Source organism: Trachypithecus francoisi, unplaced genomic scaffold (assembly GCF_009764315.1).
Source record: "Trachypithecus francoisi isolate TF-2019V2 unplaced genomic scaffold, Tfra_2.0 Lachesis_group13, whole genome shotgun sequence".
Classification (NCBI taxonomy): domain Eukaryota; kingdom Metazoa; phylum Chordata; class Mammalia; order Primates; family Cercopithecidae; genus Trachypithecus; species Trachypithecus francoisi.
Window position 1 is genome coordinate 23,231,301 of NW_022681458.1, and position 27,117 is coordinate 23,258,417.

Consider the following 27,117-nt stretch of genomic DNA (forward strand, 5'->3'; position numbering starts at 1 on the left):
TATAAAACCATCAGATCTTGTGAGAATTATTCACTACCCTGAGAACAGTATGGGGGAAACCATTACCATGATTCAGTTATGTCTCACTGGGTCCCTCCCACAACACGAGGGAACTATGGGAACTACAACAAGATGATATTTGGGTGAGGATGCAGCCAAACTGTATCACCTGGTGTTCAAAATGTGCTTGCACAGCGTGCCGTTGGGGCGTGTCTGCCTGGCTCTGTTTGTGGGTGGGTCACCTCTCTGAGCCCAGATGTGGAAGTGCAACTGTGGGTTTACTATGCATTTGTTGCCACCCTCCTGCCTTCTTGTCAGTGTCACTTGCAGGGAATGGAGCAGATGGAGGAGAGGGAGGCAGGGAAAGAGAGAGGGAGGGGCTTTGCCTGTAGCTCTCTCATTCATTGTCACCCGCCCCCGGACTCATTGTCCCCCGAACACAGACACATCCTGTTGGCGTGATCCAGAGATCTGATAGGAACTGCTATTCCAGGTTTCCGGCTTCAGTAATGGGGCAGGGGTCTGAATAGGAGCGGGCGCTGCCCATCAGATTATCTTACTTGAGTAGTCCGAGGAGGCCCCACCCAAGCCCAGGGACAGAGGCGCACAGGCCTGGAGGTGGGCCAAGGAGCCAAGAGACAGGAGGGGATCTTATCATGGTCATGTGGGCTCTAGTTCCACCCTCCTCAGAGACCTACTATTGGCTCCTGCAGAGCCTTGGAATACATTCTGATTGGTCTAACTGACTCAGCTTGGCATTCCCTGGCCAGTAAGAAAAGGGAAAATGCTGACTAATCGATGCAGAAGGACTGATCTCTAGTTTATTGGGCAGATGCGTTGGGGTCCAGACTTCTTTCCTGCTCTCCCCATCCACTCCCAGCTTTGTGTTTTCTTGCTGTGTGTCTCTGGAGTCCAGTGACCCCTCCTGGACCTTATTTATCCTCTCTGTCTAGAAGGAGAAGGTATGGGTTAGTCCTTCCATTCTTCCAACAGATCCTTGTTAAAGAATTGGGGGATGTTGGCCAGGCGCAGTGGCTCATGCCTGTAATCCCAGCACTTTGGGAGGCCGAGGTGGGCTGATCACCTGAGGTTGGGAGTTCGAGACCAGCCTGACCAACATGGAGAAACCCCGTGTCTACTAAAAATACAAAATTAGCCGGGAATGTTGGCGCATGCCTGTAATCCCAGCTACTCGGGAGGCTGAGGCAGGAGAATTGCTTGAACCCGGGAGGCAGAGGTGGTGGTGAGCCGAGATTGCACCATTGCACTCCAGCTTGGGCAACAAGAGTGAAAGTCCATCTCAAAAAAAGAAAAAAAAAAAATATTGAGGGATGTTGACCCTAGAGATAGTAATACTTATTAGTTACCTTGAATACCAAGTAAACTCAAGGATACAGAGAGAGGGACTTCATGCACTTTAATGTGATGTAGAGAAAGTGAAGAACTACATTTATTAAGGTCTTGCTCACTATTTGCTAGACTGTCACTTGTGGCTACTGGATCTGTGGGCAGAACTGGGGCTGTGAGTATGAGCACAAGCTTGATTTGAGCTTTGTGTGGGGGTGTGAGGGTGTCAGAGCTGTTTGGTCGTTGGGCCTGCCTTGAGCAGCTAAATGTTGCCTGTCAGGGATGTGAGGTGGAAATTTTGGTACAGCAGGAGATTCTTGGGCTGGGAGTGAAGCAGGAAAGAGATATTCATGTTGACCACCAGAGGGCGGTGGCGAACTCCAAGTGGGATGCTTGGCTTGACCCAGCTCTAGGTCTGGTATACCTGCTCACTCTTCCCACCTGGGGCTCCCAGTAGCAGGCAGGAATGTCTGGGAGGGAGGCCTGGTTGGGGAGGGGGACCATGTTGGTTGTGGAGAAGGTAGAGTAGGTAAGCGATCTAGGGCAATGTTCTTGGAAAAGACAGAACAGTGATTACTGCACCAGCGCAGACCTCTCTCCCTGAAGCTGCTTCTTCCACCACTGCAGGTATGTGCATTACTTCAGCGGCCTGCTCTCCGGCTCCATCAAAATGAACAACAAGCCCTTGTTTCTGCACCACGTGATCATGCACGGCATCCCCAACTTTGAGTCTAAAGGAGGTACCTGCCTTGAGCCCTCCAACCTCCCCCTTACCAACTCCTCCCTTTCATCTTCCATCTTCTCCTCTAAGAGGCAACCTTGGGTAGTAACAGACAACATGAGAGCTACAGGGTCATAACACTTCCACTGGACTCTCAAGTACATTGCTTCCTGAACTTTTCTAAGCCCCAATCTATTCATTTTCAAAATGGGTTTGATATTTGCAGTGCCTGCTGGCCAATGATGTTGGATGGACAATGTTTTTTATAAATTTAGTTTGCTTTACAAGTGAAAAGTTGGCATTTCTTCCCCTTTCTGCTTCCCCTTTTTCTCTTTCCTCTTTTCCTCCTTCCCCTTCCTACCTCGCCTTCCCCCGTTCCTTCTTTCCTTTCTCTCTTTCTCCCTTCACTGTCTCCTCTGCCCCTCCTGCCTGCCAGTTTCTGCTGTCTTAGGTAACACCCACCCCACTTTTACAGGATGTCGGCCATTTCTCCGCATCTACCAGGCCATGCAACCTGTGTACACATCTGGCATCTAGTAAGTATTACATGGGCATGAGAGGCCAGGGATGCCCAAGGCCTAGGGCTAAGGACTAGGTCAGAAGGTTGGGGAGAGGAGACAGTGTTCTCAAGAGGGTTAAAAGGACAGAGTCAGAGAGGTTTCCCACTAACCCTGTGGCATAGGGGCAGCAGGGAGAAAACGCCCCTCCCTCATCTCCCCTCCAGCAGCCTTCTCTGTTTCTGTCCACCTCTCTCCCTTAGCAACATCCCAGGAGACAGCCAGACTAGCGTCTGCATCACCATCGAGCCAGGACTGCTCTTGAAGGGAGACATCTTGGTGAGTGCTATTCCTCTGTCTCAAGTCCCATTCTTGTTTATTTTCTCTCTCTTCTTTTCTTACTCCATTCCTGCCTCTTGGGACAAGACAGCTACTCCTCCTGGGCTGCCAGGCTTGGAACCGTAGGCTCTCGGGGCTCTTGGAAGACCTTCCAGTCTCACATAGTCCGTGTCTCTCACCCTGGGCTTAGCTGTTGTTCTGGAGCATCTCCAGGGAAATACCACTCAGTGTGAGCTGTTACCTCCTGGCTTCTTATTGGTGACAAGGACTCTGTGAATTATAGCTTTAGTCCTTCCTGCTGCCATTTAAATCCATCTTACTTTTTGCACTCTGGCTTGTATGCAGAAACTTCTTGGGAGGACATTTTTGTCCCCAGAGGCCAAGGCTGATCTCCAATTCTTTGCTGTTCTAGAAGTTTCCCCACAGAACTCTGAGATCCTGTTTGGTGTTGATGAGCTCTCCCTCATCCGGTTTGGGGTGAGCCTTGGGGGCTCAGTCAGTGGAGCTGATAAGGAGGCTCCCTGGGACCTGACCTCCCAGCCTCAGGCCCCTGACTGGTTCTGCCTATCTTCCCACCCAGCTGAAGTGCTACCACAAGAAGTTCCGAAGCCCAGCCCGAGACGTCATCTTCCGTGTGCAGTTCCACACCTGTGCCATCCATGACCTGGGGGTTGTCTTTGGGAAGGAGGACCTTGATGATGCTTTCAAAGGTGCGCTCCTTGAGTGGAGCTGGGGGTGGGCACCCCTGTGGCAGGGAGACGAGCTCAGTTTGAGAGGATATGGTGGGTATGGGGACCATCTTTTCTGGGCCACGTGGTCTGTCTAGTCTCAGGCTGACGATGGGAGAGAGTTGAGAGAGACTTGGGAGAGAGTTGAGATCGGGATGGTCTGGGAATTCCAGTTGTTAGTAGAAGTGGAGGTAAATTCCTCCCAGTCCTTGGGCTGTTTTATATCTTGCAGCCTTCTATTACTTTCCCTGTCTCTCCTTCATCTTGTCCCCCCAGTTTGTCACGTGTGTCCTATTGATAATCATTTATTGTCAACATTCATTGGGCATCTGCTTTGTGTTAGGATCTGTACCAAGTGCTGGGGATTCAAAGTGAAACCTGACATGGTCTCTGCCTTGGTGGAGTTCAAAAATCTTGTTGAGTTGGCAGGCAGACCAGCAGGGGATAATTACCCTGTAGGGCAGAAGAGCAATAGTGGAGGAGTGTGGCAGCCGCAAGGGGGAACCATTTTCTGAGAGAAGAAGAGGTGGTTTGGAAAGGTTTGGTGTTTGCTTTTGCTTCTTTCTTTTATTCTTTGGAAGTTTTATCTATATCACATTCATGCCTGGGACATATAAATGCCCATTTATTTACCCATCTGTCTCTCCATCCACCAATTCATTCTTACACACATCCATCCATCTATCTATCCATCCATACATCCCTCCTTCCATCCTTCTGTCCGTCCATCCATCCATCCACCCCCCCATCCATCTACCCACCCACCCATTCATCCATCCATTAATCCATCCCTTCATTCATCTATCCATCCATCCACATATTCATTCATCTGTCCATCTATCCATCTGCCCATCCATCCATCCATCCATCCACCCACCAAGCACCACTTGTGTGTCTATATGTGTCAGGCATGTGTTAGACCCTATAGATATGAACAGAAAGAAGTCAGGCACTACCCTCAGGGAGTTCACAGTTTCTGCAGTGAGAGACACACAAACATGATACTACGAAGTGATGCCTGCAGTGATGGAGACATGCACAGGCATGATAGGTGTCCCATGGAGCAGATGCCATCCTTGCTGTAACTTATTTTCCTACAAATAGTGGGCAGTGATCTGTGTCCAGACTGGGCTCAGGCAGAGAAAGACTGGAACTGGGGCTTGGAGGAGGGTCCAGATCTCCTTAGTATAGCCTGGCTCATGTAGAAGGGTGTTTCTTTAATGAGCTGTCCTTGCACTGGAGCCAGAAGATGCCATCATAATTACAGTACAGAATGTAAATGATAGCAGTCTTAACAAGGAAAAATAAAGGAATAGCTGATAAAATAAATAAGGGGTTGGGCAGAAGTTGAGAGAAGGGAGGGTCACAGATTTCCTTCTCTTACATAGTGGGAGTCAGGAAATACCATCGAAAATGGACAGGTCAATAAATAGAGGCATGGCCAGGCACGGTGGCTCATGCCTGTAATCCCAGCACTTTGGGAGGCCAAGGTGGGAGCATTGCTTGAGGCCAGGAGTTTAAGACTAGCCTGTAAATATAGTGAGACCTCTGTCTCTACAAAAAATAAAAAAACTAGCCGGGCCTGGTGGCGTGTGCCTGTCATCACAGCTATTCCAGGGGCTGAGGCAGGAGTATTACTTGAGCCCAAGAGTGCAAGGCTGCAGTGAGCTATGATTGCACCACTGCACTTTGGCCTGGGCAACAGAGTGAGACCTGGTCTCTAAAAAGAGAAAAAGGAATAGAGGCTTAACTATCTTATTTAAAGTTTCAAAGACAATCAATAGAATAAATAAAAACAATAATTAGATTTAAGAAGAGAGGAAGTGGGGGTAGTAGTGTAAGTGAACCAAATTATTCACATTCATAGTAGTCAATCCACAGAAGTTATTTAAAATTCATGTCTGGCTAGGTATGGTGGTTCACACCTGTAGACCCAGCACTGTGGGATGCTGAGGTCAGTGGATTGCTTGAGCCCAGGAGTTTGAGACCAGCCTCGGCAACACAGCAAAACTCTGTCTCTACAAAAAATACAAAAATGAGCCAGGCGTGGTGGCTTGCACCTGTAGTCCCAGTTGCTCTGGAGGCAGAGATAGGAGGACCACTTCAGCTTGGGAGATTGTGGCTGCAGTGAGCTGTGATCGCACCACTGTACTCCATCTAGGGTGACAGAGCAAGATTCTGTCTCAAAAGTATAAATATGCATTCCAACCTGGGCCACAGAATGAGACTCCATCTCAAAATAAAATAAAATAAAATAAAATAAAATAAAATATAGTGGCATAAAAATAGTGGCTATTATTTAGAGTCTTAGAGGTAAATTGCTAGTAGAAAAGAAATAGAAATCGAATCAGTTACCGCATTACCTCAAGCAAGTAGGACAGGGGCTAGAGTGACAGGAGATTTAATTTCATTGTATAGATATAATTTCATGTATATATATAAATATATGTTGATTATTATTATAATATTAGCCATGTGCATATATGATATTTTAATTTTTTCTAGAAGAAAACTTTTTATGGAGTGCTTTTTGGGACTTTTTGCCCATTTTTGTTTTTCCTTCTCTTCTTCCAGATGATCGATTTCCAGAGTATGGTAAAGTGGAGTTTGTATTTTCTTATGGACCAGAGAAAATTCAAGGTATAACCCAAGTTAGAATTCATTCTCTCACTCCTTCCTTTTATCCTGACCCTATCCCCACCACCCTTCCACCCCAGGTCTGTTCCACAATGACCAAGTTATCTTTGAGATGCAGGCCACCAGTAAAGGATCTGGATTTCAGAGTGGACCCCTAGCTAAACATGAACCAGTGACTTAATCTCTGGATAATAAAAATAAAAAAGCAGACAGAGAGGCACTGGGTTGGATAAACTGTTCTGGTCGCATTAGGTCATCAGCCTGTTATATTCAGAGACTGAGGGTCACGGTAGATGGAGGGAGTGGCTGGCGGGCAGGGGGCACTCGAAGGTGCTGGATAGACGATGCGTATTTATGAGAACTGAGGTGATTCAACCTGAAGGCCAGTTTAATAATAACCTTGAAGCCTCTAGACTGGTTATAAGTGGAGATCAGTTGTTCACCATCTTATCTGAGAATGGAATGAAAGGAGATGAAGTTAGGTTATGGACAGAGGGACTGTGGATAGACTAAAGAAAGGACTGCCAAGCCAGGAAGGTAACTCACCCTGACAGACTTGACTAGCAGCTATGCTGTCTTTGAGCTGGGTTTTAAAAAATGTATTTATTTATTTTTATTTTACCTTAAGTTCTGGGATACATGTGCTGAATGTGCAGGTTTGTTACTTAGGCATCTATGTGCCATGGTGGTTTGCTGCACCTGTCAACCCATCATCTACTTTTAAGCTCTAGATGCATTAGGTATTTGTCCTAATGCTAAGCTGGGTTTTCTGTGGGTGGCTAGGAGATTCCGCCATACTCCCTAGGTTTCTGTCTGGAGTGGAGAGCATTTTAAGAGGGGACAGGGCCATGCCTGGGATGACCTTTGGAGGCTTTATGTCCTTTCAATGTCAGGGCTGTGATTTTCCTGCTGTCCCTGACCCCATGCAGCTCATAACCAGCCTGCCCCCCACCTCCAGGGTCTGACTCCAGGGTTAGACTTCCTAGTCTCTTGGCACTGCCTCAGAAGCCCCAGGGACACAGAAGAGAAAGAGGCAGACACCCAGCCAGGGGTCCTCCCTGCTTTCTTCCAGGGGGTCTTCATTCTTCAGTGCCTGTCCTGGTTTACCCCTATGACCCAGCATGAGCCTTTTCAAGAATGTAAGAAACTGGACTCCCAGTTCTCAGTCCAGCTTAAACCACTGGTCCCGCCTGCCATACTCAAGAAAACGAGAAGTCCCTCAGGGAGCATCTTTTGGGGAGCTTGTGGGCTTTCTCTGTTTTTCCAGCTGCTGATCCTTTTCCCTCTCTGCACTGTCTCCCTGACTGCCCCTGCCTTTCCCATCCCACTTAGGCATGGAGCACCTGGAGAACGGGCCGAGCGTGTCTGTGGACTATAACACCTCTGACCCCCTCATCCGCTGGGACTCCTACGACAACTTCAGTGGGCATCGAGATGACGGCATGGAGGGTAGGTGGGACCCAGTGGCTCCCAGCCCCTATCCAAACTGCACAGCCTCTGCTCACATGAGCTTGCTTCTCTTGGCCTGCTGTCAAGAGATCTGGGTTCGAGAGGAGGCAGGGGGAAGTCTGAGGTGCCTCTGAGAGTTCACAGTTCACTGAGGGAAGATAAGGCACATATATTAATATATTAAATAAAAATGAGGACAGAGCCAAGGAAGGCAGCAAAATGGCCACAAGGGGGTTATCGTGGAAGTGTATTGCTGCAGCCAAGTAAGTTCCATGGACAGTGAGTTCTCTGGGATTGGCAGGGAGGGATTTTGAGAGCTGGAGTGATCTGGGAAGACTCCTTGGAGGACGCGTCCTTGAGTGGAGCTTGAGATACCCCCCGTTGTGCTGCAGAAACAGCATTTGTCACGTGTGTGTTAAACCCACTGCTGGGTTTCTTCAGGCTCGCTGCCTGAGTTCTCTGGGGTCAGAGTACTAGGAACAGAGACGCAGAATCTACGGCCTGCAAGCTTTCATCAACAGCCAACAAAAACGTTTGAGAGCTGGGAGCAAACTGATAGGCTCTGAAATTTGAAAAGAAGAAGCAGCATTGAAATTAATACATGTTTAATTTAGCTACAAACCCAACATTATGTCAAATTGTCCACTGCAACTCAGGTCATCTCTTGAGAGTTCTATTTATGTATGTAGTTTATCTGCATATGTGTAAGGAGTTCTATTTATGTATGTGGTGTATCTGCATATGTGTAAGGAGATGTGGGGCGGGCTCTGAAAGTGAGCATGCCTGGAGCCCAGGAACTCTGTCTGGGGTTTGGCCACGAGCTTCTTTTCTTGAGTTGGTCATAGGACCGCAGAATGTTGGAGCTGGGAGGACCTTCGAGATGGTCCAGCCCATTCCCGATCTATGTTTAGTTGGGGTAACTGAGACCTCTCCCAGAGGCAGAACCTCCTGATTTGCCTCCATGAGTCAGGATGGCCCTTTCAAGGATGCCAGCACCCAGCGTCCGGCTTCTCCTCCCAGCTGAAGCCAGTCCTGGGTGGGGCTGTGCCATCCTGGGGCCCTGGGGCCCATGGTAGAGTTGAGTTAGAGACAGGCAGGCCTGGGGGTCTCCCCCTGCCCTCTTTCCTCTACACAGCGCTGTCTTCTGTCTCCCTTCCCCAGGTTTTGGATTTGATGACTCCTCTCTGAAAATCTTTGGGCCTTTTCTTGAATAAAGATTTCTCCTCTGACCTTGGGGGCACAAGAATGTGCACAAAGTTTCAGAGAGAGGTAGGATGAGGGAGGGTGGTTGGACTAGAATTTGGGGACTTGCTGAGAGCATATTTTTTCTGTGCAATGTCAAAAAGTGGATGGCCTGTCCTCACACCTGCCTCAGTTCCCAACCCCTTCCTGGGGTGCTTTTCCTCTCCCAGGGACCCAGCACCCTTGGATTGGCCAAGACACCCCACCAGGCCCCTCCGACCCCCGAGGCTGCTCCCAAAAAGCACTCCTCCATCCCCTGGTGCTGAGCGGCCAAAAGCAGAGGCTGGAGCGAATTTGTTCTGAGGTCTCAGTGGCTGCCAGCCTAATTGGTCGTTGTGCTAGGGATGTTTGCATTTTTAACAAGAACACTTGGCAATTGGAAAGAATTTTTACTGTCTCTCCATCTCTCCTTGGTGCACAGTCAATGCGATGATAAATGTAGAAACATTTAGTAAACTATAAAGTGCCAGGCAAATAAAAGGTAAAATAATTAAGGGTGAGGAGCAGAGGTGGGAAAGACGGGGCTTAGGATGTAGTTGGCTGTGGGGGAAGGAAGAAGAGCAGACGGTCAGAGTGGGAGGCAGCCCAGGGACAGCAGAGCCGAGAGCGGCTCCCCCTCTCGGCAGAGGGCCAGCTTCTCAGCCTCCAGACAGGGCCCCTCTGTCCTTGTAGGACGAGCTGACCTTTAGCTGGTCAAAAGATCCCGCTGGTTCCATCCCTCTGTCTGAGGGAATGGATTGGAAGGGAAAAAAGGAAGGGCTAGGGGGCAGAAGAGGCAGCCAAGACCTTCCCTCACCAGCCCTCTGTCCCCTCTACCTGCCTGTAGCAGCCTTCATGAGAGGTAGTTTAGCATGTGGTTAAGAATGCAACCTCTGCAACCAAACTACCTGGCTTCAAATCCTTTGACAAGATACCGTCCCTTGGGGCCTCGGTTTGCCCTGCTGTAAAATGGGGATTCAGTCAACAAATCATTTTGAGCCCTTTGTGGGCAGCATGACCTGAGGAGGGGCTGCAGGCCGCGTGTCCTCAGGGGTCCCTGACACATGTGTGTCAACTGTGGCCAGCGTGTCAGGCACCTGCAAGACATGACTAAGGGAAAAGGCCTGGATTTATCACGCACCAGCCATGGCACCAAGAACTTGGTAGTTGCCATTTCATTTGATGCTCCCAGCCATTCTGTGACTCTTATTATGTTCGAATGGGGAAACTGAAGCACAGAGGGGTTAAGTAACCTGCCCCAGCTTGCCACGCCAGTCAAGAGCAGATCTGGGTTTCAAGCCACCGCACTGCCCACCATGCCGTCCTGGGTTGGCTGACATCCCTAGGCGCCAGCTCTGGGCATCTGGTTTTGTGGCAGTACCTGGGTCCCACTGAGCCTAACCCTAGAACCTCTCTGGCTGCTACCTCTCACCCACGGACAGAGAAGTTCACCCAATCCTTACTGTTAGAAAGAGGGAGGGTTAGGCGAGGGGGTGCGCTGGAGCGTGGCACCCCGGAGGCCACTGCGCTCGTGCTGAGGCAGGTGTTTAGCAAGACTTCAGTACAGGCAACAGCTGAGCCCCTGCCCCACCCACAGAGAATAGTGTGCGCCGCTCACTCAGGAATGCTTCTGATGGGTGGCTGGCCTCTCGAAATAGGTAGAGGGAAGGGTGTCCGAGGTGACCTGGGGCCATTTCTGAAAGTGGCCCTCTGCCTACCTCTTCTATTTCAGGCCCACTGCGGGAGGATGCTAGTAGGGGCCAGACCAGTCCCTCTGGAGCCCACCAGGAGACTCAGACGGTGGGGGCAGGGAGCACCCAGCCAGGCAGTCAGCAGCAGATGTCATCTCTGGCCTGCATCCTCTAGTGTGGCCTGTGTCCCCACCTTGCCCTCTCCTGGCAGTGAGGCATGGCCAGCACCGGGTTCAGAGCTCCTGGTGCCCCAGGAGGCCCTCCTGCTGCCCCTGACTAACCATCATCTCAGGAACTGCTCTGCGTTTAACCCTTTCCTCACTGCCTGCAGTTCCCCAGACCAACTCCAAGTTCAAGTTTACAGCTAGCAGTACTGTGACACTTAGAGCCTTCTCCCGAATTCTGTTGAATTTCTGTTCTCTGAAGGCTGACTTCTCAGGCTCAGGTGGCCAGGCTAGTCATAAAACCCAAGAGGGAGGGGCTTGCCAATGGGGCAGGAAACCCCCATGTGTGGACCTTCCTTGGCATTAGCTCAGCTCAGCCTGTGCCAACCCCATTTCCTGGATAAAGACCCTGGAAGTAGGCCGAGGTTAGCAATCTTGTCCAGAGTCATGAGACAAGAGGTCTAGTTGATACTGGAATCCAAATCCCTTTCTACCTCCCTTGGAGCTCAGCTTACCAGCACCCCGGAACCCACACCCCTAATCCATTCAGGTGGCTACTTCAGGATGGTTGTCTCACTTCTCAAGCCCTAATGATGACAGGGACTCACTACCACACAGGGAAGCCCGTTTCATGGTGGGACGGGTCCAGCTGTGTCTCTGTGTAGCAAGCTGAGGCTGTGGTGGAGACTTTGGGCTCACCTGCTCCTGGGCCAGGAGCAGGGGGGCGTGATGAAGGTGAAGAATCAAATGGAAGCTCAATAATAAGGACCCTCCGACTGGACAAAGTTGTCTGTTGTAGGACAGTGGCCAGGAGCAGGGTGCCTGCCATCTTGGGTACCCTTTATTTCCAGAGCAGTGCCTTCTGCTGCTTCTCATGCCTGAAGTATTATTAGTCTGCTCAGACAGCCACAGCAAAGCACCACAGACCCAGGGGGCTTGTGCAACAGAAATGAATTTTCTCATAGTTCTGGAGGCTACAAGTCTGAGATCCAGGTTTCAGCAGGGTTGGTTTCTCCTGAGACCTCTCTCCCTGGCTTGAAGATGCTGTCTTCTTCCTGTATCTTCACATCGTCTTCCCTCTGCATGTATCCTTATCCTCATCTCTTCTTATAAAGACACCAGATGTATTGGAGTAGGGCTCACACTAATGATCTCTTTTCACCTTAATTGCCTCTTTAAAGGCTGTGTCTCCAAATACAGTGGCATTCTGAGCTGCTGGGTGTTAGGATTGCAACACAGGAATCTGAGTGGGCCAACAGTGCAACTCTTCACACCTGAGAAGGAGTTTTCTGGGTCACATGTATTTGGATGTCCCAGGCCTTTGATTCTGAGTGGGGAGGAAGGGGAGGTCAAGGATGGGTGGTGGGGAGAGGTCTGGTCCCCTCCCTGCAGGAGCCTCTGCCCCTCTCCAGTTAGGTCTGGAGCCTGCCAGCTCAGTACTCTGGCTAACGCCAGTTTTGCAGCCTCCAGAAGCCCCATTAGCAAATTGGCCTGAGTTCTGACGCCCCGTGCCCAGATTCCAGGTCCCCATGGGTAGGGGTGGCGCTGTGTTTTTGCCTCTGCTATATAGAGCAGGCTCCAAATTCCTCCATAGTGTTCCAGGGCAAGCCTTCTCGGAAGCAAGCCCTGAACCAAGGGATGTGGGCTGCCCTCTGCCTCTGAGAAGCCTGCAGGCTGACCAGGCCTGGGTTCCTCCCTGCCTTCTCATCCATCCCCACCTTTCCGTGACTTCCTTGGACATCGGTTGTTTAGAGTTTCTCTTGACTCAACAGAGGATAGGAACACGGGTTGGGCAAGTGAGGGGTGCTCTCAGAAAGAAGATTTCTCAGGGACAAAGGACAGGGTGGCGCAGGGGAATGACAAGCCTCCCAGCCTGGCTGACAAGGGCAAGGGGCTGGTGTCCACCCCACTTCTGGGTTTCTCCTGGTTGGCGACCATCAGTACTTCCTTTATTTCCATGGATAATCCCACCAGAACCGGGAGCTGGTGACAGGGGGCCTTGGTTTTGTGCCCAAGCTTCTCAGCCCTCAGAGGAGATCTTCCAGTTCTGCAGGGTGCCAGTCCACTCCCCAAGTACTTTTGTCTGGGTTGAGGAGGAGCCTCTGCCTGGAGCCAGGAATCCCTGTTCTGTGCTGACTTCTTATGAGCTGGGCTTATCCAAGGACTCTGATACTTTTTTTTTTTTTTAAAGAGGAAGGAGGGAGGGAAAGAGATCCAGCAAACAGGCAGAGACCAAGAAGGAGAAAGAAATAAGTAGATGAGAGGCATGGAGAGATAGACAGGCATGGATAGACATTGGCCTGGGAGACAGAAGATTTGGGTTCTGGGTGTCTCTGGTAACTCCTTTTCCATAGGTCCTTTTTATTTCTTATGAAATGTGAGGGCTGGAGTAGATAGTATTTCTTTCCATTTCTTTGAGCTCAAGCATTGTGTCTTTTCATGACTTGTGAAGACCTAAGAGGGTCCTGCCAGGCTTCCCTCTGAGCCCAAGCCATGGGCTCAGAGCAGGAAGGAGCATGGCTTAGTGGTTCTATCAGTCAGGAGAGGCTCAGTTACGCCACAGTGACAAATGGTCCCACATTCTCAGTGGCCTAACCCAACAAAAGCGTATTTCTTGCTCATTCTATGTGTCCACTGGGGGTCAGCAAGGTCTCTGTTCATCACAGATACTCTAGGCTGAGGGTGGCTTCATCTTGTAGGTGCTTCCTTCACTGCTGCGGCTGTGGGAAGAGGACACCATGACTTGCACACTGCTCCTGCCTAAAACTCACATGCTTTCCTTCTGCTCATGTTTCATTGGCCAAAACAAGCCACACACCCATGCCTAGCTTCAAAGGGGGCAAGGAAGTTGTGCAAAGAAGATGAGAAGCTGGAAATTAGGTTGAACAGACCAATCTCTACTTTAGGGATTAAGGCCGTGGGACCTAGAATCAGAAGATCTGGTTCTATGCTCTATTGTTGATAGGTGTGTTTCTTGGCCAAGTAACTTTGCCTTTCTGAGATCCAAATGTCTTAATTGTAAAATGGGTTCAATAACAGTACTTTTGCTATAGCACTGTCTGATATACAATGAGGTAATATACATAAAATGTGAAAAGCAGAGTGGTGCGTGCCATGCTGGCAGTGATTTGTGTCTGTTTTTATTATTATTGAAGTGCTGGAGGAGAGAAGAGACAGATGTGATTTTAGCCCTCTCCTCTTTAGAAAAAGCCCACATTCACCATGTCCCTCTGCTCTCTGGGAACCACCTATAGCTGGCTCTGTTCTGGGAGCCCCACTCTTGGGAGTCAGGAGACATGCCTCTGACATCAACTTGCTATGTGACCTTGGAAAAATTACTTCCCTTCTCTGGTTCTCAGTTTCATTATCAGCGAATTGAGGATAATGGATTTCAAAAAGGGCTTCCAGCTCCAAAACCCTAACAATGTTGAGGACGCTGATGCTGACAATGACCATAAGATGAGAGCACTGTGTACTTTCTGGGTGCCAGGCACCACTGACTATATGTTCTCTTGGTTAATCCTCCCCAAACACCTATAGGTGGGTGCTGTTTTGTACTTATTGGGCTGAACAAGCGGAACTTGTAGGATGTGATTAAAATGCTACCTGTTTTGTATACTTCTGCCCTTTACGTCTACCCTGTTTCCTCTTCCCCCAGATGACATTAGGGCAAGTTCCATCCCTTTTCTAGCCACTCTCAGGTAATACAAGTTCCTTCAGTTGGTAACAAATAAATATGCCCGGTGCTGGTGAACTTGCTCCTCCCCCTTGTCAGCTCCTATCTGGCTGCTAGCTGTGTGTGTGTGTGTGTGTGTGTGTGTGTATGTGTGTGTGTGTTGGTTGGGGGGCGGTGGTGGTGATGGTGGTGGGGAGGCTCAGTAAGTTTTCTTTCTGTTTTCCTGACGTACATATTTAGGGTTAGGAAGAGAAGAAAGGGGGAACATTCCAGAACATTCTTTCTTGCCTGGTGAGGTTGCACAGGCATGCTCTGTGTGGAGACAGAGACACAAATGATATCTCTTGGGTTCTTTGCCAGTAGAAGATTCTGGAGGCATTGAATGCCCTCTGGCTTCTCTCCTGAGGCACTTCTGTAGGTATTTGGGAGACCCCGTCCAACTGCCCAAAAGTCTTTCATTCCCTGTTCCCTTTGGGTGGCGAACGTGGTTCTGTTCAGATGCTCAGGACCCCCTTCCTCAGCCCAGTCATCCTTCGCTCCCTCCAGCCTCATCCTGCTGAAATCTCTCACCCCTGCAGGTGGCCCTCGTGGACAGCATTTCAGGTAGCCCAGGAGCTGGCTCTCTCTCACCTTGGTCCAAAGTAAACCATCAGCACTCCTGGCCCCTGCAAAGACCTGGGTTGAGGTGGCCAGTGTGCCCCTGCCCCTGTTCCCACAGCACAGTTAGGCCCCTGTCTTTCACATCCTCCATGCACCCTCAGGTACCTGCTGAGCCTCTGAGCAGACTTACTGAGATGAGGGAGACGCCCATAGCAAGGTGGGACTTGCTGCCAAACACCATGCTCTCCACAATTCCTCTTACAATCTTCCACTTCCTGATCTTTTTACACCTTTGATATGTATGTTTGTGCGTGTTGTGGATGGCGGTATAGTTTGGAACCACAAAACTGTTTTCAGCCATCACTCTCTTTAAAAACTTAATAGCTGTGTAGATATAATTTAATACCACAACTTCACCTGTTTAAAGTATACAATTCAATGGGTTTTAGTATATTTAGGCTTGTACAACCATCACCATAATCTCATTTTAGAACAGTTTTATCACCCCCACCCAAAGGAACCTTATAACCAGCAGCAGCCACTCTCATTTCTGCCCCCAACTCACAACCCTAATCTGCTTTGTGTCTCTGTAGATTTGTCTATTCTGGACATTTTACGTGAATGGAGTGATACAATATGTGATCTTTTGTGTCTGGTCTCTTTTACTTGACCCAGTGTTTTCAAGGTGCATTCATGTTGTAATATGTATCAGTACTTTATTCATTTTTGTTGCTGAATAATATTCTATTGTAGACCATACCATATTTTGTTTATCCATACATCACCATCAATTGATGAACATTTGCATCGTTTGAACTTTTTGGCTTGCATGAAGAATGCTGCTGTCAACTTGTATGTGCGAGTTTTTGTGTGGACTTAGGTTGTCATTGCTCTTGGGTAGATAGCCAGGAGCGGAATTGCTGGATCACGTGTGTCATCATTTGAGGAATGGCCAGACTGTTTCCCAAAGTGGCTACACCATTTGGCGTTCCTACCAGCAATGTATGAGACTTTCTCCTCAACCTCACCAACGCTTACTTTCTGTCTTTGGGATTCCAGCCATCCTAGTGGGTGTGAAAGGGTATCGCATTGTGGTTTTGATTTGCATTTTCCTAAGAATTAATGATGTTGAACATCTTCTCATGTGTTAATTGGCCATTATGGTCTTCTTTAGAAAAATGCCCATCCACATCCTCTGTTTACTTTTTAAATTTTTGTTTTGTCTTTTCATTATTGAGTTGTAAGCATTCGTTTTATATTCTGGCAACAAGTCCCTTATCAGGTATATAATTTGCAGATATGTTCTGCCATTCTGTGAGTGGTCTTTTCACTTCTTGACGTTAGTCATCTCTTCTGCAAGGCCTGCATGGTTGTCTCCTGCCTTAGTTTGGAAATGTATCATTCACTGTCCTCAGGCCTCTTTTACAACTGAGACCCAAGTACTTTCACATTAACATCTGGTCACAAATAGTGTTCCCATTTGATAGATGAGGAAACTGAGGCAAGTAACAGCGATGTTAAGGACCTTGTCCAAGGAAGTCTTCTGGATAAATGGTGAAGGCAGGATTCCAACATGGTGGGTCTGCAACCAGTCAGGGATCTGTACTGCTACCTGTCATTTTATGATCTTCATCTGTAGCCCAAAATGCTTTAGGCTGTGTGGTCTGATCTCTTTCCAGCTTTAGAAGAGGTGCCCGGATTAGCCTGGAAAGGCTGCCCCATTACACAGAGAGGGAGGCCGAGTTTCAGATCCCTGGATGGCAGAACAGCAAAAAAGCCCATGAGTTCTGTCTTCCAGCCAGTCCCAGGCCTGTGTAGCCCTGTCTCCCTTCATCTCCTGGGGCCCAGGCCAGATGGGAGAGCAGTGAGAAGGTGTCCTCCAGGTTCAAGAGTGAGACACTTCAGCAGTGGGAGCAGAGTCCCAGTGCTCCCTCTGGGTGGGGCTGTGGGAGGGAACTCATGTGCACCACACAGTTTGCCCTTGATGTATTTTCTCAGGGTCTGACATTCTTGCTGTTTGAACTTTTGAGTAAGACGTGGGAGAAACCAGCAAGAGAGGGGAGTACAGGATTGCAGGTGGTCCCAGATAACTCAGGGAAATAGTCCAAGGTTCCTGGGGAGTGATACATGTGCCCCTTGTATCTGAGCAGAGGACTTCAGGGGTGAGTTTCTATATGTGGGTGCTGAGAGCCTGGGATTCGGCCCTGAACTGATTTTTGTTGGGAAATGGTCACCTGGCCTCCAGAGGGGATAGCCCCTTCTGGCCTGTGACTTCAAGGTGGTGGGGGCAGTAGCAGGGCAGGGAGGAATTCAAAGATGCTACTGAAAGCGTCTGTCCTTGATCTATCACATCATACAGGACAAAGGGCTGAGATACTAGCAGGAGAGGTGTGGGTTAGCCCCCTGGTAGAACTTCCCAACTGTGAGCAGGTGAATCAGCTGTGGCAGGGAGATTGGTCCTCTTGTCCTCTTGGCCCCCTTGGGTAGAGATGTTGAGGGACAAGAGGTGTGGATCTTAGTGTGTGGTGGTCTGCATAGAGGCCAAGACAGAGGCCTGGATGAGACAGCTCCTTGAGGAGGATTCTTGGTTCTTTTGCCTCCTCCAAGAGGAGAGTCCTCTCCTGACTCACTGGCACAATCAGAGTCTTGAGAATTCAAATACAAGGCAAGCCTGACCTTGCAGGTAAAAATATGACACCACTGACCCGGTATCTGCCAGCCACCTGCTTGCACTGTTCCCTGTCGAGCAGTGCTGGGTTTGTCTCAATGCCCTTGGACCCTTAGCTGGCCCTGCTCTGTGAGGCAGCTGGCATGCTTGGGCAGCAGCCTCTGCCCATGGAACACACAGTAAACCAATACCCTCCCGAGTGAATGTGCCTTTGGTGCTCTGTAATCTCTGCCATCGGGTGCAGGCTGGAAGGCCGGAGCCACGCTCAGAGCTAGCCGGAGCTCTGGGCACAGTCTGCTCCCTTGTGCTCAAATATCCAGATGGAGGCAGGGGTCGGGGGAGTGTGAACTCTTTCCCCTCAGTCTCCCTCCCTGTTTCCTCTCCTGCCAGACCTGTAGACAAGTGCAAGTCATCCGGACCTGTCAAGACCCCAAGATACTGACTCTAATTATATCCAATAAAAGAAATTTAAGCTTCTATCAATCAAATACTTTTTCTTACCCACCTAAAGCTGCTTTGCACCCATCATTTCCTCCCGCTCTTCTTCCTTTCCTTCCTTTCTTTCTTTCTCCAGATACTTCACTGATCCTCTGCGAGGCGGTGGCCACTGTGCAAGTCCTGGGGATACAGAAAGCTGTGCCCTGGGGTTGTCTGGAGATGGGGTGGGGGTGTCAGCCCGGTGCTGTGTCCACTGTGACCCACAGCCTGTGGGTAAGGGGCTCGGGCAAGTGCCCTGTCGTCTGGGGATGATTGTGATCAGAGGGGCTGGCTTTGTAGAGGGTCTGCATTTGAAGGGCCCCTGGGAGGATAGACGGCATTGAAGGCAGAATTGTTTTTCAGATTAAAAAGTGGCATAAAAATGTTGCTCAAAGTCTGGAAAGTGAAAGGAAAGAGAAACAATCAAATCTGACTGGCTTCCTCACACAATTGCTCTGGTCACTGCGGTGGGGTGGGTGGGATCTTAGCAGGATGCTGGAGGTGGTGGACGTGAGCTGAGGGCCAGGACACCCTTGCAGGAGGCCAGGGAGGCGAGAACAGTTGCAGTGTGGGGCCAAGGGAGGGCTGGTGTTCCCTGGGACCCCTGCTGCTCCCAGGAGCTGAGCTGAGTTCAGCTGTCCCGGAAGCTCTCATCAGAGTCCTGGGGCTCCATTCCCCCGTCTGCTATTGAAGGGGTGCAGAGGCCTCTTTTCTCCTTTGTTTCGTTTTCAGTTTTTCAAAGCAACCTTTATAAAATAAAGAACACCAAACCCGCAGTAGATGTGTCCACAGAGCCTGCATTTCTTGCTCTGGTGAACTTGGCTGGCTGAGGGCTGCCTTTCCTCACTTCCTCCCCATGTGGCTGCCTGGGGAGACTCCACCAGGCCACTCAGAGTCCCACGCAAGTGGGGGTGGGTTGATGGCACCCCTGGCTCTGGTGGGTGTGTGACTCCCACAGTGGGCCTTCTTGCCTTCAGCCTCCAGTCCTCCAGACTCCCCATTCAGCTCACAGCAGCATCTAGCCCTCTGTGGTGAAGGTCCTCTTTCTGGATTATTCCAGATGATTCCTTGCTGGATCTATTCAGACCTTGGGCGCTCCTCCCTGCCTTTTCAGAGGTTGATTTGCTTTGGCAAAGTTGAGCTTCTTCACTCATTGTGCTGGCCTGGCTTTGGGGCCAGTCTCTCCATCAGCCTTGGAGAGGCGGCATCCTCCCTGGAGCCTGCCTGCATCTACCCACTGCCTCCCCTGCCTGCTACCTGGCACCCCATCTTCCTGCAGCAGAGCCCCTCCCTCTTGGTCCACTCTCTGAGTCCCTGCTTTCTGTCTGATGGACAGTTGTGAGGCCGTTTATGGGAAAAGGTTTCAGGGGATCTGGGGTCTGGCAAATGATCAGTCCTTTTTCCTTTGATAACCCTCCCTCTACTTCCTCAGCTGCTCATGGATGATTCATCCCCTGTAAATCTCCTTCTTTCTTCTCTATGTCCCTCTCCCAGGCACAAGACCTTCTAAAATCCTACCAAAGCCACTGAGCTCACATAGCTTCAGTCATAGGCTGCCTCCTTTAAAATTAAGGACAGAGTCTTAGAGTGGGCTGGGAAGAGGTGGAACCTATGTCATTGGGAGGTGATAGTCTTTAGGTGGGAAGATCCTTGGGAGGTCCTGTAGTGATTGCAAGCATGGTCTTGGGACTCAGGCTGTCTGGGCTTGAGCCCTAGCTCTGCCTCTTGCCTTTTGTTGACATTGGGCAAATCATTGAGCCTTTCTGGGCCTCAGTGTTCTCACCTGTAAAGTGGGGAGAAGGCTAGTACCTGTCTTACAGCATTGAGAATTAACAGAAATAATCTTTGGGTGCCTAGCTCAGCAACTATTATACAGGAAGTCATTACTAAGCATTAACTTTTGCTAATACTGCTACCTGACCATGGGTGGCACTTTATAAAATGCTTCCCCGAGTTCACCTTCAACCATCCCAGTTCTTGAGCTGGACTTTGAACTGAGGCCTCTGGCTGCAAGTCCAGTGTTCTTCCCATTATACAGAACTAGGTGTCTGTGAAGCTTTTCCCCAACATCGTCTAAATACCAGGCTCCATCCCCAGGTGTGACCCACTCCCTCTGCTCAGGGGTCCTACCTCCCTGGCACTGGTCATCAGTGACCATCAGACTGCAGGTTATGGCCTCCTCCCTTTGAGAAAACACGTCAGCATGCAGGAGGGTGCGAATGACATGAAGATAGGCCTAACCTTGAGTCCATGCAATTGAAGAAGATGAAGAGAAGGAAAAAACCCACATCATCGATGTTCTTTAGTACATAAGCTGTTCTCAGTCATATTCGCTTCTTCATCCAACAGGTCTTTACTGAGTGCTTATTCTGTGTGGGCCACTCACTGTTCCAGATGCTGGGGACGGAACAACGAATGAAACAAAGATCCCTTCCATGTGGCGGTTCCATTCTAGTGGAGGCAGACAATAACGCATTTAAAAACAACCGTAATAAATAACTGACAGAGCCTGTTAGAACTTGAGAAATACTCTGGGAAAAATGGAGCAGAGTAACGGTGATTGGGAATGGGGGCATTGAATTAGCTGACATTTTTAAAAAGGGGAGTTGGTCAGTCCAGGCCCTCTGAGGAGGAAACACTTGAGCCAAGACTTGAAAGGAGTGCAGGAGCTGGCCAGACAAATATCTAGAGAAGAGCATTCCAAGCAGAGGTAACAGCAGGTGCAAAGTCCCTGAGGCAGGGGCCCACCTGAGATGTTTTGGAAGCCAGGAAGAGGACAACGTGACTGAATGGAGGTTGTGTTGGGAAATAAGGTAATGGGGAGTAGATCACCTGGGGTCTTGTAGCCATGGTAAGGATTTGGCTTTGGCCTCAGCCTCTTTATTGAATGATACATTGTAAAGATCTTTCCGTAATAGCAGGTAAAGAGTCTTCTCATTTTGTTCAGCTGCATACTATTCCACTGTATGTGTGCGCTATGTTTTAATAACTAAGTTTTTAAAAACTGCCTTTAAATCATAGAAACATTTAAGTTGTTTCCAGTCTTTTGCTGTTTCCAAAAGAATGCTGCAGTGAGTAGTGTTGCACATATACCATTTTCATTTGGGTAAGTCTATCTATAGGACACATTTCTGGAGGTGGAATTGCTGGGTAGAAGAATATATGAAGAAATAATTTTTATAGACAGGGCCAGATTTGCCTTCATAAGGATTGTATTAATTGATGCTCCCAGCCAGTGATTTGGTTAGGCATGAGGAGGAGAATCTACCCCTCACCTCCTTTAATATACACCCCCCCATATGTGAGATACTGGTAGGTACCCGTAATTTCTTGTACTCCTCATGACTCTCCTGTGACCTGAGTTCTCTTGTGCCTGTTTCACAGATGAAGAAATAAGCACAGAGAGGTTAAGTAACTTACTGATGTTTACACAGCCAGGTAGGGATAGAGCTTGGATTCTGACACCCACCATTTCTCAGCATAACATTTCTCGTCACTTCTTACAAGGGTAGGAGTCCTGAGGAGCCCTGCCCTGCTGCCCTAGGCAGTCGGGGTTTGAGAACCTAGGGAATAGGAACTGAGTTAATGTGGGAAACCTGCCTGTCCAGCTCTGCCCAATGCTGTGCCTGTGTCCTGGAGACATGTGCAGGCCAGTGATGGGGGAGGGAGAGGCCAGCCCAAGCAATCTGGAGCCATAGTGGCTGAGCTGGTCAGCCCCAGCCTTCTCCCTGTCCCCTCCCTCTGCCAGCCCCAGTGGAGAGGCCTGAGAGGCTGTGGACTAGCTAATTCTGCTCTGGGTGAGGAGCTGCCTGCCGCTGTCTGCCAGGTCAGCTTGCTCCAGGGATTGAGTTTCAGCATTTCACTGATGTAAATAAATCAGCCTTTCGATTGCCCTGCATGGCCCTGGAAACCTCTGCAGCCTGGCGTGTATTTACAGACTTCCTCTAAGTCCCCTTTTCTGTCCTAGCCTCAGGGGCTCCGTGGCTGCTTCAGAAATAGCCTCATACAAGTTTGGAGCCTGAAGCCACCCGGGCAGGACCAAGCAGGAGAGGAGAAACAGGCCCGCCGAGTCCAGAGGCTCTGGGATCCAAACAGTGCCTGGTAGAGCATCTTCTCTGAGTTGTATCCTTGAGGATCAAGATCCAAACAGGACTTTGGGAATGACCTATACTTGCCCTCTGCCATTGCACAGTGGAGTAAACTGAGGCCTGTCCAAAATCACCCCTTAGAATTCCGGCCCCTTGGCTCCCAGTCTGCTGCTGCTGCAGCCAGAGAGCGTTTTCTTTAGGTCTGTTTGTTACACCGTGGCGGATTAGAGATCTAGGGGCAGAGTTGGAGAGGTGAGTTTTAGCTGCTGCTGGAAAGATGGAGGTCTGACATTCAGGAGAACTCTCTTGCCTTTGGGGGATCTGAGAAACAGGAACAGGTGCCAGGACTAGATATTCTAGATTTTCTGAAAGTTGAGGAGAATCCTTCCACCACACGCACCTGTCTAGGGGGGATGAGTGACCACAGCTCGTGGACATGGGAAAACAAGGCAACTTTTAGAGGGTTCTGACAAGGCCCTGGCTCATTCTTGTGCAAAGGGGACTCAGGAATCTCACCCCAAAGTCCCTTTTCTCCTGCCCCTCTTTCTTTGCTCAAGCATTATTTGCACTCACAAGACTATCTCTCAGGGACCTGGGTGTCCTGCCTCAGACACTCCTGGTTCCAGGACACTGGACCTCGGTTGTTCAACCCCTGGGCCATTTATCTCCCTGTGCCCTGAGAAGCAGCAACAGAGCTGTTGATGGGTGTGGGGAGCTTCAGACTGCCCAGTCTTTACATCTTTACAGGCAGTCGATGCCCTGGCTGCTTATCTGGGACTTACGCCTTTGATTGCTTAAAAAAATTGTTAGCAGCGGCCGGGCGCGGTGGTTCAAGTCTGTAATCCCAGCACTTTGGGAGGCCGAGACAGGCGGATCACGAGGTCAGGAGATCGAGACCATCCTGGCTAATACGATGAAACCCCGTCTCTACTAAAAAATACAAAAAAAAAAAAACTAGCCGGGCGAGGTGGCAGGAGCCTGTAGTCCCAGCTACTCGGGAGGCTGAGGCGGGAGAATGGCGTAAACCTGGGAGGCGGAGCTTGCAGTGAGCTGAGATCCGGCCACTGCACTCCAGCCTGGCCAACACAGCGAGACTCCGTCTCAAAAAAAAAAAAAAAAATTGTTAGCAGCAAAGTGTTCTTTGATGTGTGTTCTTCTCCTTCTCCAGGGGCAGTGAGATCAGATTTTGATATGAAAGCTCAAAGCTTCTCAGATCTCTCCTTCCTCCCTGCCTTCCTCTCTCTGTACATTGCTTGAGAACCTTTGAGAAGCAGATGGGTGCTCCTCATGTGATGCAAAGGTAGAAAGGCCCAAGGGTGGTGCCCTGGCTTCTGTCTCCCATGCAGGCCTGTGCTCCATGGTTTGGTGGCCTCTGCATAAGTGAGTCACTTTCAGCCTAGCCCTAGATGGACTTATTTGGGGAAGGAAGCAGATACCCACCCAGATCTTCTACCCTCCTCTGTACCTACTCATGCATGGAGCCACCTGGACCCCTCTACTCATAGCCACCTCTCACACATGGAACCACATGGACCCCTCTGCTCACAACCACCTCTCATACATGGAACCACATGGGCTCCTCTGCTCACACCCACCTCTCTGCATGGAACCACATGGACCTCTGCCCCACTGCGTACCCCAACCCATCAATGTTGGGAGCTGTAATTATAAAACAGCCCAGCCAGTTTGGTAACCCAACTTATATGTGGATGCTGAGAGAATGGGCCTGTTTGGGGTCAGGAATAGTGATTGAGCTCACTTGCAGAGATGGTTTCATTCTTGTGAATTATAAACCAGCCCTGAGGCAGTGTTCTACTTGTTTCCAGAAGAGCTTTGAGCCCTGGTAGCATTGTGAGGATGAAGACATAAAATTCCCAGGGAACAAGTTTGATGGGGACAGTGCTCACTTGGCTGCTGGAGTTTGTTATAAACCAGCATTGTGACTTTATTGTCACTCTCCACTCCTTTTTTCTTGTTGGATCTTCTAAGATCTAACCCTTTGCTTCCTCCATCTCCTTTCTTGTTTCTCCTTCCTTTCTGGGAAGCAGAAAGAGCATGAGTGTCAGAGTCAGACTGGCAATGTAATCCTGAACAAGTCACAAACCCTGAGCCTTAGTTTCTTTGTCAGGAAGATTGGCATGACAATATCCATTTTGAAAGGCAGTTGTGGAACCAAGCAAGGGAACCTCCATTAACGTGCAGGCACATAGTCAACAACGTGCCTGCCTTATTCCATTCTACCCTCTCCTTCCCCCTTGCTCCCAAAGCCCCATATCCCCTCTCCCCATTCTTCCTCCATCCTCAGCAAGTGAGGACTGCCACTGACGTGGTGTCCATGTCCTGGGAGCAGTAAGGGTGGGGAGAAGCAGGAGGGCGGTAAGTGGATATATCCCGACCCTCATCCAACACGAACATCTGCCTGGGAGTTGACAATTCCCTTCCTGAGTAATCCTCTGGCACTCGGTCTTCTGTCCTGTTCTCAGGGAATGTGCTCCTGAGCCTGGCCCTACCCACTGCCTTCCTGGGATGGGAATTGTGAAGACCCTGGAAGGCTGAAGCCCTGCCAGGGGTGCCTGAAGCTTGTCCTGCTCCTATGGCCCTGCCTTCCCTGTCCACTGGGCTGGAAGGCAGGGAGGAGGTCCTGGGGAGGTCTAAGGACATGTTTTCATCACATATGCAGCTGTGCCCACCCCAGGCAGCGGGCCCTTCCTCCCTCTATCCCCAGACATTTGAGACCTTGATGCCACGCCTGTCTTGGGAGATCTCTTCCTTCTCCTGCCCTGACTGCTCCCTCTAGCCACGCCTTTCTCTTCCTTGATGGCTGTCCATAGAACCAGAAGTTTTGGAGTTCAAAGCCTATCTCTTCCCACTGATTTTACCACGTTGGAAACTGAGTCCCAGGAAAAGGAAATCACTTTCCCAAGTTGAAGCAGCGAAGTAGTGGCCCAGATGGGGTTGAAACGCAAGACTCCTGAGTCTTAGTTCAGAGATCGGTCTATTACACCCCAAGGTCCTTCATCCCTCAGTCTAGCTCAGGGCCTGTCACCTGTGGTACTGTTGGCATTTGGGACCAATATAATTGCTTGGGACCACAATAACTGCTTGTTGTGGGAATCTGTCCTGTGTATTGTAGGATGTTTAGCAGCATCTTTGGCCTCTACCCATTGGACACCAGTAGTACTTCCTCCAGGTGTGAGAACCCCAAATATCCGCAGTATTGTCACACATTCCCTGGGGGGCCCTGGCTACCTGGAGGTGCTTCTCTTTCCTCTAACTTCTCATCTTCGTGATCTCACCTCTCCCACCTGCAGGGTGTGCAGTAGTCCTTCACTAGGGACACTCTGTTCTGTTTCCTCCTTCTGCTCTGGGACGGGGCTGCTTGGAAACCAAAGCACTCAGCCATTCTGTTCTTTAAGAGGAAGAACAAAGAGCCAGCCCAGGAATGTTGCTTTATACCTGTGAATGAAAAGAAAGAACTTGACAGGAAGGGGCTAAGCCTTGGGAGGGGGTGGCCAGGAAGGCTGGGCCCCCTTCCTTTCAGGAGAGACCCCTCAGTGTGGGTGAGGGGCCCTGGCCACCTGGCTCCAGTTGTAGGTCTGCTGGCTGGAAGGATGGTCTGGAGGGAACAGGGGCATTTACTTGACCTACAGTTGGGAAGTGTGTCTTCATTGTAGAATTGTGTGCTAGTATCCTACTTTCCTTGCACAGCTAGACCTGCAGACATTTGTGATTCTTCTGTAATGAGAATTCACAGTCTCTGAGCACCCATCTCATGGCATCTGACTGAGATCTGGCAGTGGGGAGGACTCCCTCTGAGAGCCAGGAGTCCTGGTGGCAGTCTCACTCCAGCACTGACCATCTGTGACAGTGGGAAACTCTTCCCCTTCCTGACTTGGACAGATGAAATCGGGTGGGTGGGTTGGGCCTGATGAACTCATGACATCCTCTGGCTTGACCATGTGGGGATTCTAGGATGTTGCTTGGGCTGGCTGCCCACAGTGCAGTGTCACGTGGCAAATCTGGGGTCTTGAAGAATCCTTGGCACCTGAGAAGTTTCCAGAAGGTATCCAGGTCCACCCCCCTGCCTCTAGAACTTGTGTTTTATGAAACTGCCCTGCTCAGGGCCATCTCAGGGGGTACAGGGGATACAGCTGCCTCTGAAGACAGAATAATACTGTCATCTTTCAAGCTTAGTTTAACCCACCCCTATTGGGAGAGGCTTTTCTCCTGCTATTTTCTGTAGTTTGTTTTAAGAAAAAAAAATGTCTTTTTTTTTTCCCCCAAATAGGAAACATGGTAAGATGAAGCGTATTCTTTTTCGAACCGGATTTGCCACGCCCTGTCCTCTGCCCAAGCCCCCGGGAAATCCTTTCGTATTTAAGCAGGCAGCTGAGGCCATGCCCATCCTTCTCTCCTTGTGGTCCTTGATGATGAATTCATCTCTGCAGGTGGAAGTGGCAATGCATTTTCAGGCACACTATAGGCAGTAATCAATGTTGGGATAGGCTCAGTATTTGTTAATGGAATGGCATCACATCCTTGGAGTCTGCACCATTTCTGAAGCCTCTTCTCTGTGCTGGCCATTCCAGGCCATGATTTTTGAGCAGAGATAGGGTAGGCCAAATTGTGTGTCCTGAAGCTTAAGCACTGGGTGTGATGCATATGACCTGGTGAGATAGGGTCCCATAGGTACTGCTCGGGGGGCACAGGGCTAGGGAAGGGAAACGGGGAAGCCCACGCTGCACTGCTGGTGGTCTGTCCTTTGGAGCACCTTCTGTGTTCTGTACACTGTACTGAGAGCTTTTCATGTGTTA

General features: G+C 49.8%; 1 protein-coding gene across 15 annotated transcripts in view; it reads left to right on the top strand.

The window, feature by feature from the left end:
- The window catches only part of TNS1 (tensin 1), a 205,819-nt gene that overhangs the window by 116,031 nt on the left and 62,671 nt on the right, over nucleotides 1-27,117 (top strand). For all 15 annotated transcript variants that reach the window (XR_004441577.1, XM_033230318.1, XM_033230308.1 and 12 more), the window contains 6 exons: nucleotides 1,975-2,087; nucleotides 2,544-2,604; nucleotides 2,829-2,904; nucleotides 3,485-3,614; nucleotides 6,207-6,272; nucleotides 7,602-7,718. Coding sequence is in view for 14 of the 15 variants with exons in the window: in XM_033230318.1 (XP_033086209.1) it covers nucleotides 1,975-2,087; nucleotides 2,544-2,604; nucleotides 2,829-2,904; nucleotides 3,485-3,614; nucleotides 6,207-6,272; nucleotides 7,602-7,718 (563 nt within the window). In the remaining variant the exon portion in view is untranslated. The remainder of the gene's footprint in view (nucleotides 1-1,974; nucleotides 2,088-2,543; nucleotides 2,605-2,828; nucleotides 2,905-3,484; nucleotides 3,615-6,206; nucleotides 6,273-7,601; nucleotides 7,719-27,117) is intronic.